Raw genomic sequence first — 17,978 nt, 5'->3', positions numbered from 1 at the left:
CCCTTTTCCATTTTATAAATGTTAACATGCTGAAACTTTGAACCTAGTTCCTCTTATTCTCCTTCAATCAACAAAATGAGAAATTGGGAGAAAGAAAAAAAAAGAGGTCTTTATTGAAGAGGCTTTGCACCTGAAATAGGACTAATGCAGATCCGGAAGAATGGTTTGGGCTTTCGAAAAGATGAAGATGCAAGGGGTAAAGAGACAGTCTTTTGAACAAGTAAGCTGACATAAGGATTCTAGCTCGCGCCCACTTAGAGCAGATGGAGATTCCCAGACGGGGAAAAGCGGCACTCGACATCTATTAAACAAGACCAAGAACAAAGCCACATAATTTTTTTCTTTCTTTTCCTTGGACACTTGCCTAAACGATATGCCAGAAAGAAATGCAGTTGACAGCATAATGGTTCTAACATTCTTCTTTGATATCTTAATAGTAAAATTAAACTCACTTGTAGTCTACACAGAGGCGGAGCCAAGATTTTAACTTAATGGGTTCTAAATTTGGGACCACGACTTCAAATATTAAGGACTGAGTTCTAGATTTTGGAACCACGACTTCAAGTGTTAATGACTAGATTCTAAATTTAATGTTTATACATATTTCATGAATTCAAAACACCAAATACAGAGTTTCAGCAAAAGCTACCGGGTTCGGTCGAACCCGAAGGGTGGCTTGTGCCTCCGCCCCTGTACATATGGTCGGTTCCCTTCATGTCTGTAAAAGAGTTTGAGTGCATTCATCCCAAAACATTAATACAATAGATGATATACCTCAACAACAACATACCCAATATGATCCCACAGGTGAGGTCCGGGGAGAGTTGGGTATAAACATATCTTACCCCTACCTTGTGTGAGGTAAATGGGCCGTCTCTGATAAACCTTCAGCTCAAAAAATAGATAATATAACTCAAAACCGTTATAAACTCCTTTGAAACGTATATACAACCAATGTGGGAAGTTGTATATCTCTAACACATAAGTGTAATCGGATTACAGGATTTACATGAATGTGAAACTTTATATTTCACTGGTTATTTATGTTTTTTGTTTTTCTTCTATGGGCTTAATTGTAAGGAGATGAGAAGTGGACTGAAAAAGAGAAAGTAGGCTCAACAGGTTGACACAATTAGTGGTTCAGTGAACTAAATTGAGATAGAAGCCAAGAATGATAAAGGAGGTAGAGACGACATATATGCCATTTTAACTCATAAAACCAATCGGACATACTTGAAATCTAATGCAAAAATTAGGCAAAAATGGTCGTTCTCATGATTCATTCAACAATGGCGTTTTACTGCTGTCTTGCCACTTAACTAATCGATTTTTCGCTTTCTCCACCTGAAAACAGAAAGCGAGCTAGAGTGGTCAGAACCGATTTTTATACACACTATCTCGGTTCAATAAATGAGTAGTATATTTCAAGTATGAGGATCGACTCATTTAATTCTTTAAATTTAAAAATCAACCTTTTTTCATAATTTCAGAAATTAAAATGTTGTAGGAGTATATAATTGACTACATTTAGTGGTGGAGAAAACGTACCTCATCGTCCCAATTGGTTCGAAAAGTGGCCCATAGTAAGATAAGAGTTTGTATGGCTGTTCCTCCAAACATGCCCAGCCATAATCCCTACACATTTACCGAAAATTAAGTAAACAAGCTTGTTTTAATCACAAAAGAAATTACTAAAACACAATAGTCATTGAAATAGATGATAAGATTAAAGTGCTGAAAAGTATTTTTAAGCGCTGGAATTGATTTTTTAAATAAACATTTACGTGTTTGAATATAAGTGTTGAAACTGATTATAAACAATTGATGTGTTTGGTAAAAAAGTACTGATAAGATAACCTTAAAAATTTTACACAAGATTATAAGTTTTAAAAAAAATCTGTGAAGAAAAGGATGAACAACGAATATGGAATAAAGAGAGTTAGGAAATTTGTTTTGGGAAAAATATTTTGTGAATTAAAGAATATTATCAAGGATAAACTAGTAAAAACTTTGATCAAACTAAAAGTGTATATAAGCTGAAAAACTATAAGTTGAGGGTGACCAACTTATGACTTAACAGATTTTAGCTTCTAAGCACTTTAAATATTTATCAAACGCGTAGATAAGTTAAAAGCTGCTTATAAGCCAGTTTGACCAGCTTATAAGCTTAGCCAACCATCCTCTTTGTCCATTCTTTCATATATTTTCAAATGATTCTATTAGACGAGCTTTTTTCGGCCCAGTCTAGCATTTTGCTTGCGATTACACCAAATTGAAGACACAAAACCTGCTTATTAAGGAAAATAAAAGGAAAGAAAGGTTTAATTGTGGGGAAAATGGTGATAATAATATACCTTAGCTCCGAGTTTGAATTTGAAACCAAGAAGAACACCCAATGGAATGCCAACAACGTAGTAACATCCGACATTAACGTAAGCCACAAAACCTTGCCATCCACACCCAACAGCCACCCCTTCAATCAAACAAAATATATGTTCATATCATTAATTAAGGAAAAGTCATGCATTTATGCCGACTTCTATTTGCATTATCCCTGATAGTGAAATTCATAGTTGTCAGCATCAATAATCCTAAAGTACAAATCATTCTCCATTTTATAACTATACATTACTCCCTCCAGTCCACAATAAGTCACCTAGAGAAAAAAGATGTATTCACTAAATTAACCTTAATTAGTTATTACCTTGACACATTGAAATATGTAAATAAGGGTAAATTTTGAAAAAAATAAATTAATTCCTTCTTGATTATGTAAATGAACACTTATTTTGGACCAAAATAAAGTAAAATGATCACTTATTGTGGACCGTTGGAGTAATATTTTCTTTTTGCACAAGTTTTCTTAATGCAACTAATACCAATCCCACTCCATTATTTAATTTGTCTCGTTCTAAATAGTCTAAAGAAAATACATAGCACGGTATTTAATGTCTATTGTCCTGACGTTCTTGTCAAATCAAACTTCTAAAACTGTTTTTACGCATTTGCAAACAAAAGTCACATGCGTGTTCTTATTGAATTTCTCCTTTCTATAGAGGACTTCAATTTTAGATACAAGAGCTGGTCTTCGGTGTGGGTATACCTTTGTCCTTCATGTGTGTGCAAACAACATCCAAGGTAGTTTTTGTTTGAAATTTTGCAAAGATGTGCAAGTTCTATTTGTTTGAATTGTTTTCGCAAAACAAGTTATTCCCTCCCGTCCACTTTAAGTAATTTTTTGGTCTTTTTTTGTGATCCATAATATTTGATTTTTTCAGATATCAAGAAGGAATCTAGTAGGGGTGTTCGTCGGTCGGTACGGTATTTAGACATTTCAGTTTGGTATTTTCGATATTCAGCTTCTTAAAATGCTATACCAATACCGTACCTAATTATATTCGTTATGAAACCCAACTTTGGTTTGTTGGGTTTCAACATTAACTAGTGCATAAAGCCATAGACCATAATATTCTTAATTAAAATACTCACAAATATAAAAATAAAAATGTTCTAAGCTGACATGACTATTGACAAAAACAATCAAGTATCAATCCATAGAGAGAAAAGATACATAAAGGAATAAATTTAATTATTAAAAATGTCTTGTTACTTGGTTAGAGCCATTTGTTGAAGTTAGAGAACAAACATCCTAAAAACGTAAAAGTATTAGGTTAAGATGCTTGGCATCCTAAAGAAAAAGAGTCAAAATATACGGTCTACCTTGTTCCTCCATTTTCCTTAAAAAGTACATGGACTCTACTGCCTGCTTCAACATGCATACCAAAGAAAAGTATTATATAACTTAGTATGTTATAATCAATAATGTGTGTATTGTAAATACCAAATACCATACCTAATACTATTTTTTTTAAACTTAAACCAAACACCAAAATATCGAATACCAAATACCAAAATTTTCGGTTTCGGTACTGTAATTCGGTATTTACCAAATTATGCACAACCCTACCTAGGAGTAGTTTGTTATATTTCCAATGAGCAAATTAAGGTTAATATGGTCAATTTAATTGTTAATTAATGTTAAAAGGTGAATTCCTTAGTATGTGTGAAAAGAGCCAAAAAATCACTTAAAGTGGACAAAAGTAATGTTTTAAGATTAAAGAAAGTTTCCTAATTACCGAGATATTCCAATTTCAAAACAATGTTAAAGATATTCCAATTAATAGTCTATTCCATTAATTCTCTTGATTTTCAGCAGAATCCTAAGATACAAAGTTGATGGAAGACTCACCAGATAAAACAGGTTGAATACCATTGAGAACTACAGAGGCAGCCAAGAGTGGTGCAAGTTCTGAGGATGCTTTAGCAATAGTTTCCCCGCCCGTGAATGCATAACTCATCACATCGCGAAGCAACATTACTACTATGGCGATGACTACAGCAATCACGAACGAGCTTAATGTCACCACCACAACTGAAAATGCAGCTGATTTTGGATGTCCAGCGCCCAATTCATTGCTCACCCTTACACTGACATTTCCAAAATTCAGAGTTTTTGTAAAGAGACTGAATGATGTAGAATTTCAGTACTAGTCGATCACTAACCTTGCTGCCGCATTAAAACCAACAGATATCATGAACACCCATCCAAGAATTGTGTTGCTGCAAGCAAATTCTATGATCATCAACTACACATTGACACGGGTGGAACACAATGCAGAGGTAACTAATTTACAACAAGATATCCCACTCACCAAACAGCTAGAGAGTCCAATGCCACTTCAGGATTTGGTAGCAAACCAGCAACTAAAACCAAAATCTGAAAGTACCACGTCTCCAAACACAACATCACAGATGAAGCAGCTGACAACTTAAAGAAATCCCACAGCCCAGAAAATGCTTGCAGACTAAATCCGCTCCACGTTTTCTTGCATTTATCACTCCACAATATGTACATAAATTGTGCAATGACTACTATCCACCATGAAATACTTAGAACCAAGGCTCCTCCAAACAATCCCCACTCAAATACATAAAGCACAATCCATGTTAAGAAAAGATGGAGGACTAATGTCGCTGCAGCTATATACGCGCTAGGATTTACAATACTTTGGGCTTGCAAGTACTTTTGGATAGGAAAATTGGCAGCATAAGCAAATATTTGGGGAATTAAACCATAAACGAATAATGCAGCTGCTGATGCAACTTTCTCTGATTCTCCTAATAAGATTAAAATTGGCTTTGAGAATAAGTAAGCCACCATTATCGGTATTCCGGATAACATCAAGAGAATAGTTGATCTTTGAAGATATATTCCAAGACTTTCATACTTGTGAGCTCCATATGCCTGCCCACATAGTGTCTCCACTGCACTCCCCATCCCTAACTGCTCCAATAAAATTGTTTATTCAGTAAAAAAAAAAAAAAGCAGTCTGGTGCAAGCTTCCGTTAAGCGCGGGTCCGGGAAATGGCCGGACCACAAGGGTCTATTGTATGCAGCATTAGCAGAAGCTGTTTCCACGGCTCGAACTCGTGACCTCCTAGTCATATGGCCAGCAAAGAAAGCGCCATTGCCGGGAAAAAGAAGATCTGCTTATATGGTAGGACGATTAACAAGAAGGAATGGCAAGTCTACAACACTTGTATATAACCTTAATTAGTCAATCAAGTTATTAAATAATACTGCTCCAAAAAGAATATTAATAGTAATTGATTCAGTTTGTAGCAAATTAGTTATACTAGTGCCATGATACAAATATGTTAATTAATAGGGTAGGTGATAGAAAATTACCATGACGCCATAAGCCAAGAGTTGAATACCTTCATTGCCAAGGGAAGCAGCTGCGAGTTCAAGATTACCGAGATGGCCACAGAATATTTGGGTAGACATAGAAGTGATATTGTTGAGCAAATAAACAATGATTGATGGAGCTGCTAGTCGGAATAGATTTTTCAATTCAACGACAGAGGCCCGGCCAAGCTGCTCGAAATTGGACAAGCTTGTGTCAGACAATATGTTTTCAAGCTCAGAGCTTACATGCTCTACAGCCACCACTGGTTCTTTGGGTTCTAATAAAGGTTCCTTTGACCCTTTTTCTTGAAAATATTCATCCATGGTTTCTCTTCAGTAGACTCTTAGCCCCAATCTCAGATTTGTTTTTGCAGAAATTAGAGCTTTTGCCTGGACATCACTTTTAATCTTGAAAGAACAGAAGCTACTGAATAACAATACCGACATTAAAATAGTTTTACATTAAATTAAAGTCAAAAGGAAAATCATTGACGTAACAAATCACAATTACAAAAACTTTGTTTTTATCGAGCAGATGGTGGACAAGTTTTTCTACACGGTGGCTGTTAAGGGAATGTGAGAAGAGGGAAACATACCAAAAGAATAACGACAATCATGCCTTATCAAAAGTTACCCCACTTTGAAGCCACCTTTTAATTTTAATTCCAAGTAATATATGTTATCCCCTCGTTAACTTTTAATTTCAAAATCATTGTCTCCTCCTTCATTTTCTCCCTTGTACCCCACCACCCATATCTATGTTAAAATGTGAAAATAATAAACTTGTTTCTGTTTGTTTAGATTAGGTCATGAACTAGAATATTAATTTAGTAGTGTATTACTAACGCTTTATAACTTTTCTCTCTCTTAAAAATATTGCTCTCTGTACCTCAATACCTTAACCTACTACGGTAACTAAAATAGCCCTCTTTTGAGTGATTGGTGCTTACTCGCCTCATTATGGAGACGTCGACGGGAAATGTTCCGGCGCGTCTGAATGAAAATCCACCGACTCCAGACATGACAACTAGTATGTGCGAAGGAATTCCGATCTCATCCAACTATGTTGTAGCTTTGAAAGATTCGAAAGAACCAAGCCCTAACATAAGTCAATTTGGTAATCCATAAGTTAAAGCTCGATACTCCACCCACAATGGAATGCCGGCGGTTATCTTCAAGGCCAGCGACTACTATGGAATCATGGCAGAAGAATGCAGATTGACCATTGTCGGTAAGTTTCTAAGAACTCGACCTCAAATAGAGAGAATTCGATCCAAATTTGCTGAAAAAGTTATTGTCAAGGGCAATGTCAAGATTGGGTATAGACGCTCCATAGAAATAGAGGGGCAAGTTATGTGGCTGCAAAAATGACCTCCGGATTTCAAGCTGGAGGAAGACTCTCCTATTGTTCCGGTTTGGGTACTCCTTCCTGAATTGTCATTCCATTGCCACACTTGGCAGTACGTTAAGCAGATTGTTGGACCTATTGTCACTCCATTATCTATGGATTTGGCTACTGATCATACAACGAGACCAAGTATGGCTAAGGTAATGGTGGAGGTAGACCTTACTAAACCTAAGCTAGAGTCGGTGTTTGTTGGTCAGGAATATGAGACCAATCCGCTGAAAGGTTTTACCCAAAAGCTGGAGTATGAAAATGTCCCTAAGTACTATCGACATTGTAAGTTGCTAGGGCACTCAATTCTGCAATGTAGGAAATTTATAAAGCTGCCAGATGGATATGAAAATAACAAAGGAAAAAACATCACTGACGATAAGGATACTAACTCTAATCAGATTGAAGGGGGGAAGGAGACACGACAAACAACATGCAAAAATCTAGAAAAAATTCAACAAAAGTCTGAAGAGAAGGAACAAACTCTTGCCAAGATTCTTTAGGGCATTAAGGAAAAGAATGCTCAAAAAGTTACTAAAGAGAAACAGGGAGATCAAGCTACAGTCAATGACGAAGAAGAGGGACAAATAGTTATTGTTGTTACTAACAAGAAAAAGAACAAGAAGACCAAAACCAAGAAGATGCCAAAAAATAAGAACAAAGTGATATTCAAACCTGCAACATCACAAGGAGCAGCCAAGAAAAAGACACAAAAAAGTCACTCATTGATCCAATAGAACAACAATGATTCCAGAATTGAAGATTTGCAGCCCATCGATAGTCAATTAGATTAGAAAAGTACTTATGACACCTTGAACAATTTTAAAGAGAAGAACAACAGAGAACCTACTAATGTTAGCAGCACTGAACAAGATAAGGAAAATAAGGGGAATATATGAACAGAAGATGAGGAATCCAAAAATAATGACATAAAGGATGGGATGGAAAATAATCAAATGGTTGACAATAGAATGGAAAACAAAGAGGAGAACACCATCACTAATAGCGATGCATCAGATACCAATATCCCTAAAGAAGCTACAGAATCCAACTCCATGGGAAATAGTGAGAATGCCGAGGAGAACACAGAAGGTAACCAGATTCCAGACAACCCTCCAAAGGATCCTCTTGAGGTCACATCAGAAAAACACAAAGAAGTTATATAAGAAGATGAAAATGACAGTGATAAAGATTTACCTGGTGGCAGAGAAAGAAGCAGAACCAAAAAGACAGGAAAAAGGAGCAAAGCAAGAACTACACACTTTGTGAAAATGAGTACCCCCCAATTGTTCTAATGATCAGTGCAATCTACTGGAATATAAGGGGAGTTAGATCCAAAAAATAAATCCACAGATTAAATTATCTTATTTGTATCAACAAAGCACAATTTGTTGCCGTCTTTGAACCTTTTGTGAATAAGAACAAAATTTACAGCTACAGGAAGTTCTTGGACTTTCATAATTGCATCTCTAATGATAACGACAAAATTTGGTGTTTCTGGAGTAGCAACCTTAATGCCACTATTTGTGATAGTGAGGAAAAACATGTTACTATTAAGTTTGACAATGGGATTGACGATAATGTGGTCTTTATCACATCTATTTATGCTAAATGCACTTTTGCAGAAAGAATGGTTCTTTGGGACAACTTAGAATGCGTAAGCTATAACATTAATGCTCCATAGTGTATCAGTGGGGATTTCAACATCATTTCAGGTATCAGTAAAAATGTTGGAGGTAAACCACAGAGAATTCATAGAAGTTTTGATTTCATCAACTGTATGGATACTTGTGAGGTCACTGGCACTGGCTTCTCTGGTCCCAAATTTACATGGTGTAACAATATGAGACCTAATAAGAGAATATAAAAAAGGTTGGACAGGGTTCTTACAAATAATATTTGGAATCAAACATTTTAGAATTGCTCCATAATATATCTTGTCAGAACAGGGTCTGATCATAGACCTATCCTCATGAAATATTGGGACACCAATCAATCTGCATTCAAGTACTTTAGATTTTTTAATTGCTGGGTGGATCAACATGGTTTATTTGATGTAGTAAAACAAGTTTGGGAGGTTCAGGTTAATAGTAATCCCATGTGGAGGCTCCAAACTAAGCTCAAAAATCTCAGCGAAAAACTTAGTCATTGGTCCAAAAATGAGTTGGGTCATATTAATGATGAAGTGATCAAATGGGAGGAAAAGGTTCAAGAAATGGAAGATATGGACTTACCCAACGCTTCAGATCAGACTAGAGAAGAGTCTAACAGAGTTCATGCAAATACATCAAGTGGCTTAACATGCAAGAATCTATGCTTAAACAGAAATCTCATACCAAATGGTATGAAGAGGGTGTTAGTAACTCTAAGTACTTTCATTATTTTCTTAGAGAGAAGAGGAGAAAACTTCAGCTGAATGGAATTAAGAATGATAGAGGAAGATGGATCAAAGGGAATGATAAGATATCCAGAGCTGCACTGAAGCATTTTGAATCTATGTTTAATCTTCCTAAGTGTATTCTTAACCCCAACATCTTAGACTGCATTCCTAGTTGCATTTCTGAAGAAGACAATGATATACTGATAGCTTTGCCCAATGAAGAAGAAGTAAAAGAAGTTGTCTTTAGTCTTAGTACTTCGAGTACAGCAGGTCCGGATGAGTATAATGGTACCTTCTTTCAAAAATGTTGGAGCATCATCAAAACTGATATCTTGGATTGTGTCTTGTATTTTTTCAATGGTAAAAACCTTACCAAATTCTTCTCATATACTTGTCTTGCCTTAATTCCCAAAGTAAATGCTCCTACTACTTTCTTTGAATTCATGCCAATTAGTCTATCTAACTTCACCAACAAGATATTATCTAAAGTTATTTCTCTTAGACTCAATCCCCTATTACCCAAATCAATTTCTAAATGTCAAAGTAGCTTTGTCAAAGATAGACTTATCACAAAGAATATTTTATTGGCCCAAGAAATAATTTATGGCATTAATCAGCGTAACAAAGGGGGCAATGTAGTGATTAAACTTGATATGGCCAAGGCTTATGATCGAATGTCATGGCCTTTTTTAACGGTTGATCTAAGAAAATTTGGATTCTCTGAGCCTTGGATTGATTTAATTTACAATCTCATCTCTAGGGTATGGTATTCAGTCAATATTAATGGCTCAAGAAATGATTTCTTCACCTCCTCACAAGGGCTTAAATAGGGGGATCCTCCGTCTTCCTCCTTATTTATCATTGCTGTCGAAGTTATTTCCTGGTCGCTTAATGACTTGCTTCTTAATGACTATTTTATACCTTTCTCTATGCCACAAAAGGGTCCTCAAATCAATCACTTGACCGATGTTGATGATATTGTAATCTTCAGTAGTGGCAAGAGTAGTTCAATCAATCTCATCATGAAGTCAATCAGGAATTATGAGCTTAACTCTGGGCAAAAAGTCAACAAGAACAAAAGCTTTTTCCTGACTTCTCCTAAAACCACTGCCACCAGAATTAACAGAATCAGAGTCTGCACCGGCATATTGGATAAACAGTTTCCCTTCACTTATCTTGGATGCCCTTTATATGTGGGAAGAAAGAAAATTCAATATTTTGATAGTATGGTCAATAATGTGGTTCAGAGACTCAATGGATGGCATGGTAAAATGTTATCGCATGGAGGTAAAATTATTCTTATCAAACATAAGCTTCAGTCCCTTCCTACCTATAATCTCTCTGCTATGTGTCCCCTTAAGGGCAGTTTGAAATAACTAGAGAGGTATTTTGCTAACTTCTTCTAGGGTTTAGTGGTGAGCACAATAAGTATCATTGGATTGCATTCAAGAAAATATGTTTCCCTAAGGAAGAAGGAGGAATTGAGATTAGAAGCATGAAAGAAATCAGTGATACACTGGCCACCAAGAGATGGTAGAGATTCAGAGCCACTCCATATTTATGGGCAGACTTTATTAGATATAAATACTGTATCAGGGCTCATCCTAGCACCAAAGTGTGGACCTCTAAGGATTATTATTAATGGAAAAGATTACTGCAGTCAAGAAAGAAGGCAGAAACCAATATGGTCTAGTAGATTAATTCAGGAAACAGTAGTTTCTGGTTTGATAATTGGACAGAAAAAGGAATGATTCAGCCAATCAATTCAGAAGTGAGAAAAAGTACTAAAATTATGGTAGCCACTTTATCACCAATGGGAATTGGAATATCCAAAAGCTCAGTGAAGTTACTTCCCCTAGTGACATCCACCATGTTAAAAGCATTATCATAGGAAATCCAGATGAGAAGGATCATATTATTTGGAATTTGACTGAACATGGAAGACATTCTAACTCCTCAGCTTGGCATATGAATAAGATCAGAAGACCAAAGGATCACCTACTTAACAATGCGTGGCATACTAGTATCCCTTTTAAAATTTCCTTTCTTTCATGGAGACTGTGGAACAAGAAACTTCCTTTTGATGAAACCATGAATAGATTTGAGAGAAACACAGTTTCTAGATGTAATTGTTGTATCAACCACTGGGTATCAAGTATCACAACTGGCCTATCAGGTATCTTCTAAACTCATCGTGGCAATGTAAAGCTACTAATACAATTCATAAATTTATTTTGCAGGCACTTCCAATTATAATTTGCTGGGAGATTCGGAAGGAAATTTGTGCTTGCAAGTATGGTGATCAAAAACGGTTTAAGCTTTTCATAATGGAACAACAAATTAGTTGGACTCTACAACTAGCTATCAATAAGGAATTCCCTAATTGCAACCTGCATTACCATGTATCAACCTGTGTGATAAAATGATGAGAATGCAACCTATCCCAAAGTGTATTGTTTTTTGGTGGCTAAAACCTGAAACATGTACTCTCAAATTGAATACTAATGGCAGCTATATCATTCAAACTGGCAAGGCTGGAATAGGTGGTATTTTAAGAGATGAAAGTGAGGTGTGTATCATGGCCTTCTGTTGTCCAATCACCTGTAGCAGTAACAATGTCGCTGAAGCTTTAGCTGCCGAGTTTGGTGTCAATTGGTGACTGCATAATGGATACATGAACTTTGCTTTGGAGATGGACTCTCTAATTGTTATTAATATGCTCAAAAAGGAGACTACCAACAACTACAAAATGAAGAGGATAGTTGATGTAACTTCACAGAAGTTGAAACATACTAATGTCAAGTTCACCCACTGCTTTAGGAAGGCCAATTATGTGGCGGATTACTTAGCAAAGCATGCAAGTAATGGTGATGAAGCTTCTCTATATCTCTCTGCTATGCAACTTCCGAGAGGAGCCATAGGATCTTACTAATTGGATAAATGGTAGATGCTAAGCTTAAGATCAAGGTTCGACAAGGCCAACCTTTTTGTTAGCTAAATCGCATTACCGATTCGCAGGGTATAGTTACTTCTTGTCCACCACTACCCCAATTTTTGTAGGATAAAGTTTTTATCCTATTGTTGTATTTTTGGAGGTAAGGTCTAGTCCCCCTCTTGTACACTTCTTCCAATTAATACAACTCCCCAGACAGCTGGGAAAGTTTATAAAAAAAAATCTAATTACCTATTAGAGTATGGACACATTGATGTACTTTGAAAGATACAATGTCTAATAGTACCATCTATGTACCTTGAAAGATGTAAGATGTGGACTTAGTTACTATATTTACGTATAGTGTAGGATAGATACATGAAAGATTTCTCCTATAAATAGTCACGTATTCCTAGCCATATGGTGCAAGTCAAGTTGAATAGAAATTATCCTTTCGTGTACTTTCTTCTTTGTGAGTTTTAAGTATTTTTTTGTGTTGTCTTGCTCTCCCAAATATTCTAACATTGTGGTATCAGAGCCAGTGTCTTTGAGGGGCATCCAAACTTGGAGAGAAAATGACAAATAGTAATGGAACTCCATTTCAAATTCATATGCTCACAAAAGAGAACTATGGAAATTGGTGTATCCGGATGAAAGTCTTGCTTGGTACCTATGATGTTTGGGAATCGGTGAAAGTCGGAGGTGATGGAGTGGAAGATGATGATTCCTTTAAAAATAAAGATCAAAAGACGCTCACTCTCATCCATCAAAGTTTGAATGACAAGATGTTTGAGAAGGTTGCAAATGCAACCACCTCAAAGCAAGCATGGGAGATTCTTTAAAGTTTTGAATAAAGTGAAGAGTTCGTCTCCAAACCTTAAGAGGAGAGTTTGAATCATTGCATATGAGGGAATCTGAATCCGTTTCGGATTATATTTTAAGAGTTTCGGCTATTGTCAATCAAATGAAGAGATATGCTGAAGATTTGAGTGATGATAGGGACGTTGCAATAATACTACGATCCCTTGATTTAAAATTTAATTATATTATTGTGGCTATTGAAGAGTCCAAAGATTTGGATACCATGACCATTGAAGAACTCACGGGTTCTTTGCAAGCACATGAAGAAAGTTGAAGAAACCGAAAGAAGAATCGGTTGAACGAGCGTTGCAAGGAAAACTTTCTTTCAAAGAGAAAGATGAAAGGCGTGGCTCGCAACAAAGAGGTTGTGGACGTGGACAAGGTCATGGTAAAAATCGTGGCGGAAAAGAAAGAGGTGGTAGCCAACCACCAAATAAAGAAAATAGGAGCCAAGACTCTAATCAAGGAAAAGGTTATGGAAGATATGATAAGTCTATTATTGAATGTTGTACTTGTCATAAATTTGGTCATTTTTTCTGGGAATATAAAAATAATGTGGAAGAAAAAAATAATTTTGTGGAGAGAAAAATGAAGATGGAGATGACACTTTACTTCTCTCTTGCAAAGAAGAAGAAAGTATAGAGAAAAGTCAATGATACCTTGACTCTGGTGCAAGTAACCATATTTGTGGAAAGAAGAATTTATTTGTGGAGCTTGAAGAATTGAATGGTGAAAATATCACTTTTGGAGACTCTTCGCGGGTTAAAATTAAAGAGAAAAGTACGATTTTAATTTAAATTTCTAATATTTGTATGTACCGGAGATGAAAAGTAATATTTTAAGTTTGGGACAACTTTTGGAGAAAGATTATGATATTCATTTGAAAGATAAAAGTTGTCCGTGAGAGATGAATATGGGAGATTGTTAGCCAAAGTTCCTATGAATAATAATAATAATTTATTTGTTTTAAACCTTCAAAGTGATGTTCCAAGGTGTTTGCATTCATGTGCCAAAGATTCATCTAGGCTTTGGCATGTGACATTTGGTCATGTGAATTTTGATAGTCTAAGGTTGATGAAGAAAGAAAGTATGGTGAATGGATTGCCAACTATTGATCATCCGAGTCAACTTTGCAAAGGATGTCTCTTTAGAAAGCAAGCAAGCAAAAGCTTTCCTAAAGAGTCTTTGATTAGAGCTCGATGCCCATTGGAGTTGATTCACATAGATGTGTGCGGACCAATCAAGCCATCTTCACTTGGTAAAAGTAATTATTTTTTACTTGTCATTGATGATTTTTCTAGAAAACTTGGGTGTATTTTTTGAAAGTGAAATCGGAGGTGTTTGATACTTTTAAAAAATTCAAGAGCATGATGGAGAAACAAAGCAACTATCAAGTTAAGTCATTGCGTCCGATAATGGTGGAGAATTCACTTAAAATGAATTCAAGATTTTTTGTGAAAATAATAGAATTAGTCACTTTTTGACTGTTCCAAGATCACCACAACAAAATGGCATTGTGGAAAAAAAGAACCATACTACTCTCAATATGGAACAGAGTATGTTGAAGAGCAAAAATATGCCAAAGGAGTTTTGGGCTGAAACTACTATTTGTACAGTCTATTTATCAAATCGGTGTCACACCAAGAGTATCCGTGACAAAATACCTCAAGAGGCTTGGAGTGGTTTCAAGCCAAAAGTTGCTCATTTGTGAGTTTTTGGGAGAATTTCCTATGCATATGTGCCGGATGAGAAGAGGTCTAAGCTTGATGATAAAAGTGAGAGGTATGTTTTCATTAGCTATGATCAAAGTTCTAAAGGTTATAAATTATATAACCCAAAGAATGGCAAGGTCACCACAAGCAGAGATGTTGAGTTTGATGAAGATAATGCTTTGGAATGGAAAACTAAAGAGCAAGATTACTCTTTTAGTCCTTTCTTTGATGAAGATGATAACGAAGAAGTTGTGGAGCAGCCTATCACACCACCTTAACAACCTCTAGTACAAGCACAAGTTCAAGAAGAAGATGAGTCAAAATTCAAGTTCTTCAAGTGAAGTGCTCAGAAAACTAAAAGTCTTCTTGAGTTGTATGAAAATGCGGAAGTGGTAAGAAAAAAATTATATGATTTGACTCACTTTTGTTTGTTGGTAGATAGAGAGTCTTTAACTTATGAAGATGTCGCCCAAAATGCCAAATGGAGAGATGCCATGGATGAATAAATCAAGAAATTCAAGAAGAATGATACTTGGGAATTAGCCATTCCAAAAGACAAAAACACCATCGGTGTCAAATGGTGTACAAGTTGAAGAAAAATTCGAAGGGTGAGGTGGAAAGGTGCAAAGCAAGATTGGTTGCCAAGGGATACAAGCAAAAGATCGGTATCGACTTTGATGAGGTATTAGCACCGGTTAGTCGTTTGGAAACAATTTGTTTTATTATTTCTTTGGCAGCTCAAAATCAATGAAAAATTCATCAAATGGATGTGAAGCTGGCTTTCTTTAATGGTATTTTGGAGGAAGAGGTTTACATTGATCAACCTTGGGCTACAAGGTTGAAGGACATGAAAATAAAGTTATGGAGCTTGAGCACGTGAAGTCATAAGACCAAATTGCGAATCTTTTTCAAAAGCTAAGGAAGGCTCTTGGAGTGATGAAACAAGTTTAAGGGGGGATGTTGAAATGTGAAAATAATAAACTTGTTTCCATTTGTTTACATTTGTTTATATTTGTTTACGTTAGTTCATGAACTAGAATATTAATTTAGTACATATGTTAGAGTATGAACACATTGATGTACTTTGGAAGATACACTGTCTAGTAGTGTCATCCAAGTACCTTGAAAGATGTGAGGTGTGGACTTAGTTATTATATTTACACGTAGTATAGGTTAGTTACATGAAAGATTTCTCCTATAAATTGCCATTTATTCCTAGCCATTGCAAGTCAAGTTGAATAGAAATCATCATTTTTTCCACTTTCTTCTTTGTAAGTTTTGAGTGTTCTTTTGTGTTGTCTTGCTCTCCCAAATTTTCGAACAATCTCAAATTCTAAAACGCTAAGTTGGAAAAAGAGTAGAGAAAAAGCGTACGAGAGAGAGAGAGAGAGAGAGAGAGAGGGGGGGGGGGGGGGTGGAAAGGGGTTAGAGAAAGCCATCTCTACAATGTGGCTTATGTGGGTACAGGGGCAGATTCAGCTCAATAGCTACGGATTCCCGTCAACTCAGTAGCTTTTGTCTAGAGCCTGTATTTGTATTGAAAAATTCATTAAATGTATAAGAATATTTAGCTTGGAATCCAGTCCATTCATCCAGTTAGTATTGTATATTAACTCGAGATTTTTGTAGGAACCCATAAACCTAAAATCTTGGATCAGCCTCTGTGTGGGTAAGTACACTTTGCATTTTTTTGCATAATATTTCTCTCCCATTGGTGCTGTTTAAAACATGTAATTATTGAAAACATACAAGGAAAAGAAAATTAAAAGGATTATGCAAAAAATTGTCAAGCTCATTGTTCCAATGAGAAAAAAATTATATAGTAGCAAAGTCGAGAAGGAGATGAATGCAAAGGAAGAAAGAAAAACATTATTTTTAATCATAGTTTAGTTGAAATCGACTATATAAATCGTTCGTAGAAAAAACAAGATATGAATAGAAGATCAGTACCGCTTATTGGTTTCTGCAGTTCAACTTGCAACAGTATCGATCGAGTTGAGAAATGGCATTTTTCCTATTCGAAAAGAAGAAGACGCGGAGGAAACTGTGAAACGAAGCAATTCTAGCTCGTGGCTCACAATCTCTGTGAGCCCTAACACATGTAGAATGAGAGGAGACGAACTTAGAAAGAAAAGGAAGCTAAGAGCTCTATACTCTGATTTAGAAAATGAGCAATTGATTATCTCAGATACTGTACATCATCATTTATATACGCGCCACTATTAAATAACCAACCGACCTTCTTAACCACTTCCTAATTGTGGTTATAACTAGCTAGCTAGCTATACTACTTCTTCTAACTATGGTTACAACACTCTAGTCAACTAACCAATCTGACTCTCAATATTTCCCCTCAAGCTGGAGGGTGCAAACACATTGAGCACTCCCAGCTTGGACATCAAATATTCATGTTGTGGTCTCCCTAGAGCTTTTGTAAAAATATGTGCTATCTGGTTCTTTGTGTTAACATGAACTGTCTTCACCATCCCTTGTTGGATTTTTTCTCTAATGAAATGGCAATCTATCTCGATATGTTTTGTCCTTTTATGGTATACTGGATTTGCTGTTATTTGTAGAGCTGCCTTGTTGTCACAATGCAACTCGACTGGTACTTCAATCTGAGCTCCAAGTTCTTTGAATAACCCAATTACCCAAACTGATTCTGATACAGTAGTGGCCATGCTTCTATATTCAGACTCTGCTGAGCTTCGCTTCTTGACACCGTGTTCTATTTTTTTGATTTCCAAGAGACTAGTGAATCACCATGCTTTATTATGAACCCTGTTACAGATCTTCTGGTATTTGGACATGATGCCCAGTCTGCATTACAATATGCAGTCACCTTAGTGAATCTTCTACTGCTCATCAAAATGCCTAATCCTGGCTCCTTCTTAATGTACTTTACAATTCTCAGTGCTGCTTCCCAATGAGATTTTTTTGGTTATTAC

General features: G+C 36.0%; 1 protein-coding gene across 4 annotated transcripts; it reads right to left on the bottom strand.

The window, feature by feature from the left end:
* Positions 1 to 890: 890 nt before the first annotated feature.
* LOC107765375 (protein DETOXIFICATION 40) lies at positions 891 to 8,693 on the bottom strand. 4 transcript variants are annotated; one of them, XR_012701398.1, is made up of 8 exons: positions 5,750 to 8,693; positions 4,713 to 5,344; positions 4,564 to 4,620; positions 4,250 to 4,488; positions 3,721 to 3,763; positions 2,355 to 2,473; positions 1,549 to 1,635; positions 891 to 1,344 (listed from the first exon to the last, which is right to left on the bottom strand). XR_012701398.1 is itself a non-coding variant. In XM_075234790.1 (8 exons), the coding sequence occupies exons 2-8, from the start codon at positions 6,071 to 6,073 to the stop codon at positions 1,273 to 1,275; spliced, it is 1,530 nt and encodes a 509-aa protein (XP_075090891.1). In that variant the 5' UTR covers positions 6,074 to 6,139; positions 8,343 to 8,641; the 3' UTR covers positions 891 to 1,272. The 4 variants fall into 4 exon arrangements, 3 of the variants coding, with proteins under 3 accessions (XP_075090891.1, XP_075090890.1, XP_016439498.1); XM_075234790.1 differs by lacking the exon at positions 3,721 to 3,763 and having other exon boundaries at positions 5,750 to 6,139; positions 8,343 to 8,641; XM_075234789.1 differs by lacking the exon at positions 3,721 to 3,763 and having other exon boundaries at positions 5,750 to 6,173; positions 6,346 to 8,640.
* Positions 8,694 to 17,978: the final 9,285 nt, after the last annotated feature.

The sequence above is a fragment of the Nicotiana tabacum genome, chromosome 17, assembly GCF_000715075.1.
Source record: "Nicotiana tabacum cultivar K326 chromosome 17, ASM71507v2, whole genome shotgun sequence".
NCBI lineage: Eukaryota > Viridiplantae > Streptophyta > Magnoliopsida > Solanales > Solanaceae > Nicotiana > Nicotiana tabacum.
This window is presented reverse-complemented; position numbering and strand designations above follow the sequence as displayed.

Bases quoted from the DNA above. Each gene is read 5' to 3' on its own strand.
- LOC107765375 (XM_075234790.1), bottom strand. From the start codon at position 6,073: ATGGATGAATATTTTCAAGAAAAAGGGTCAAAGGAACCTTTATTAGAA. The intron at 4,621-4,712 runs GTGAGTGGGATA...ATTTGCTTGCAG, and splicing joins TTGGACTCTCTAGCTGTTTG to CAACACAATTCTTGGATGGG. The intron at 1,345-1,548 runs GTACGTTTTCTC...TTCTGTTTTCAG, and splicing joins GAACCAATTGGGACGATGAG to GTGGAGAAAGCGAAAAATCG.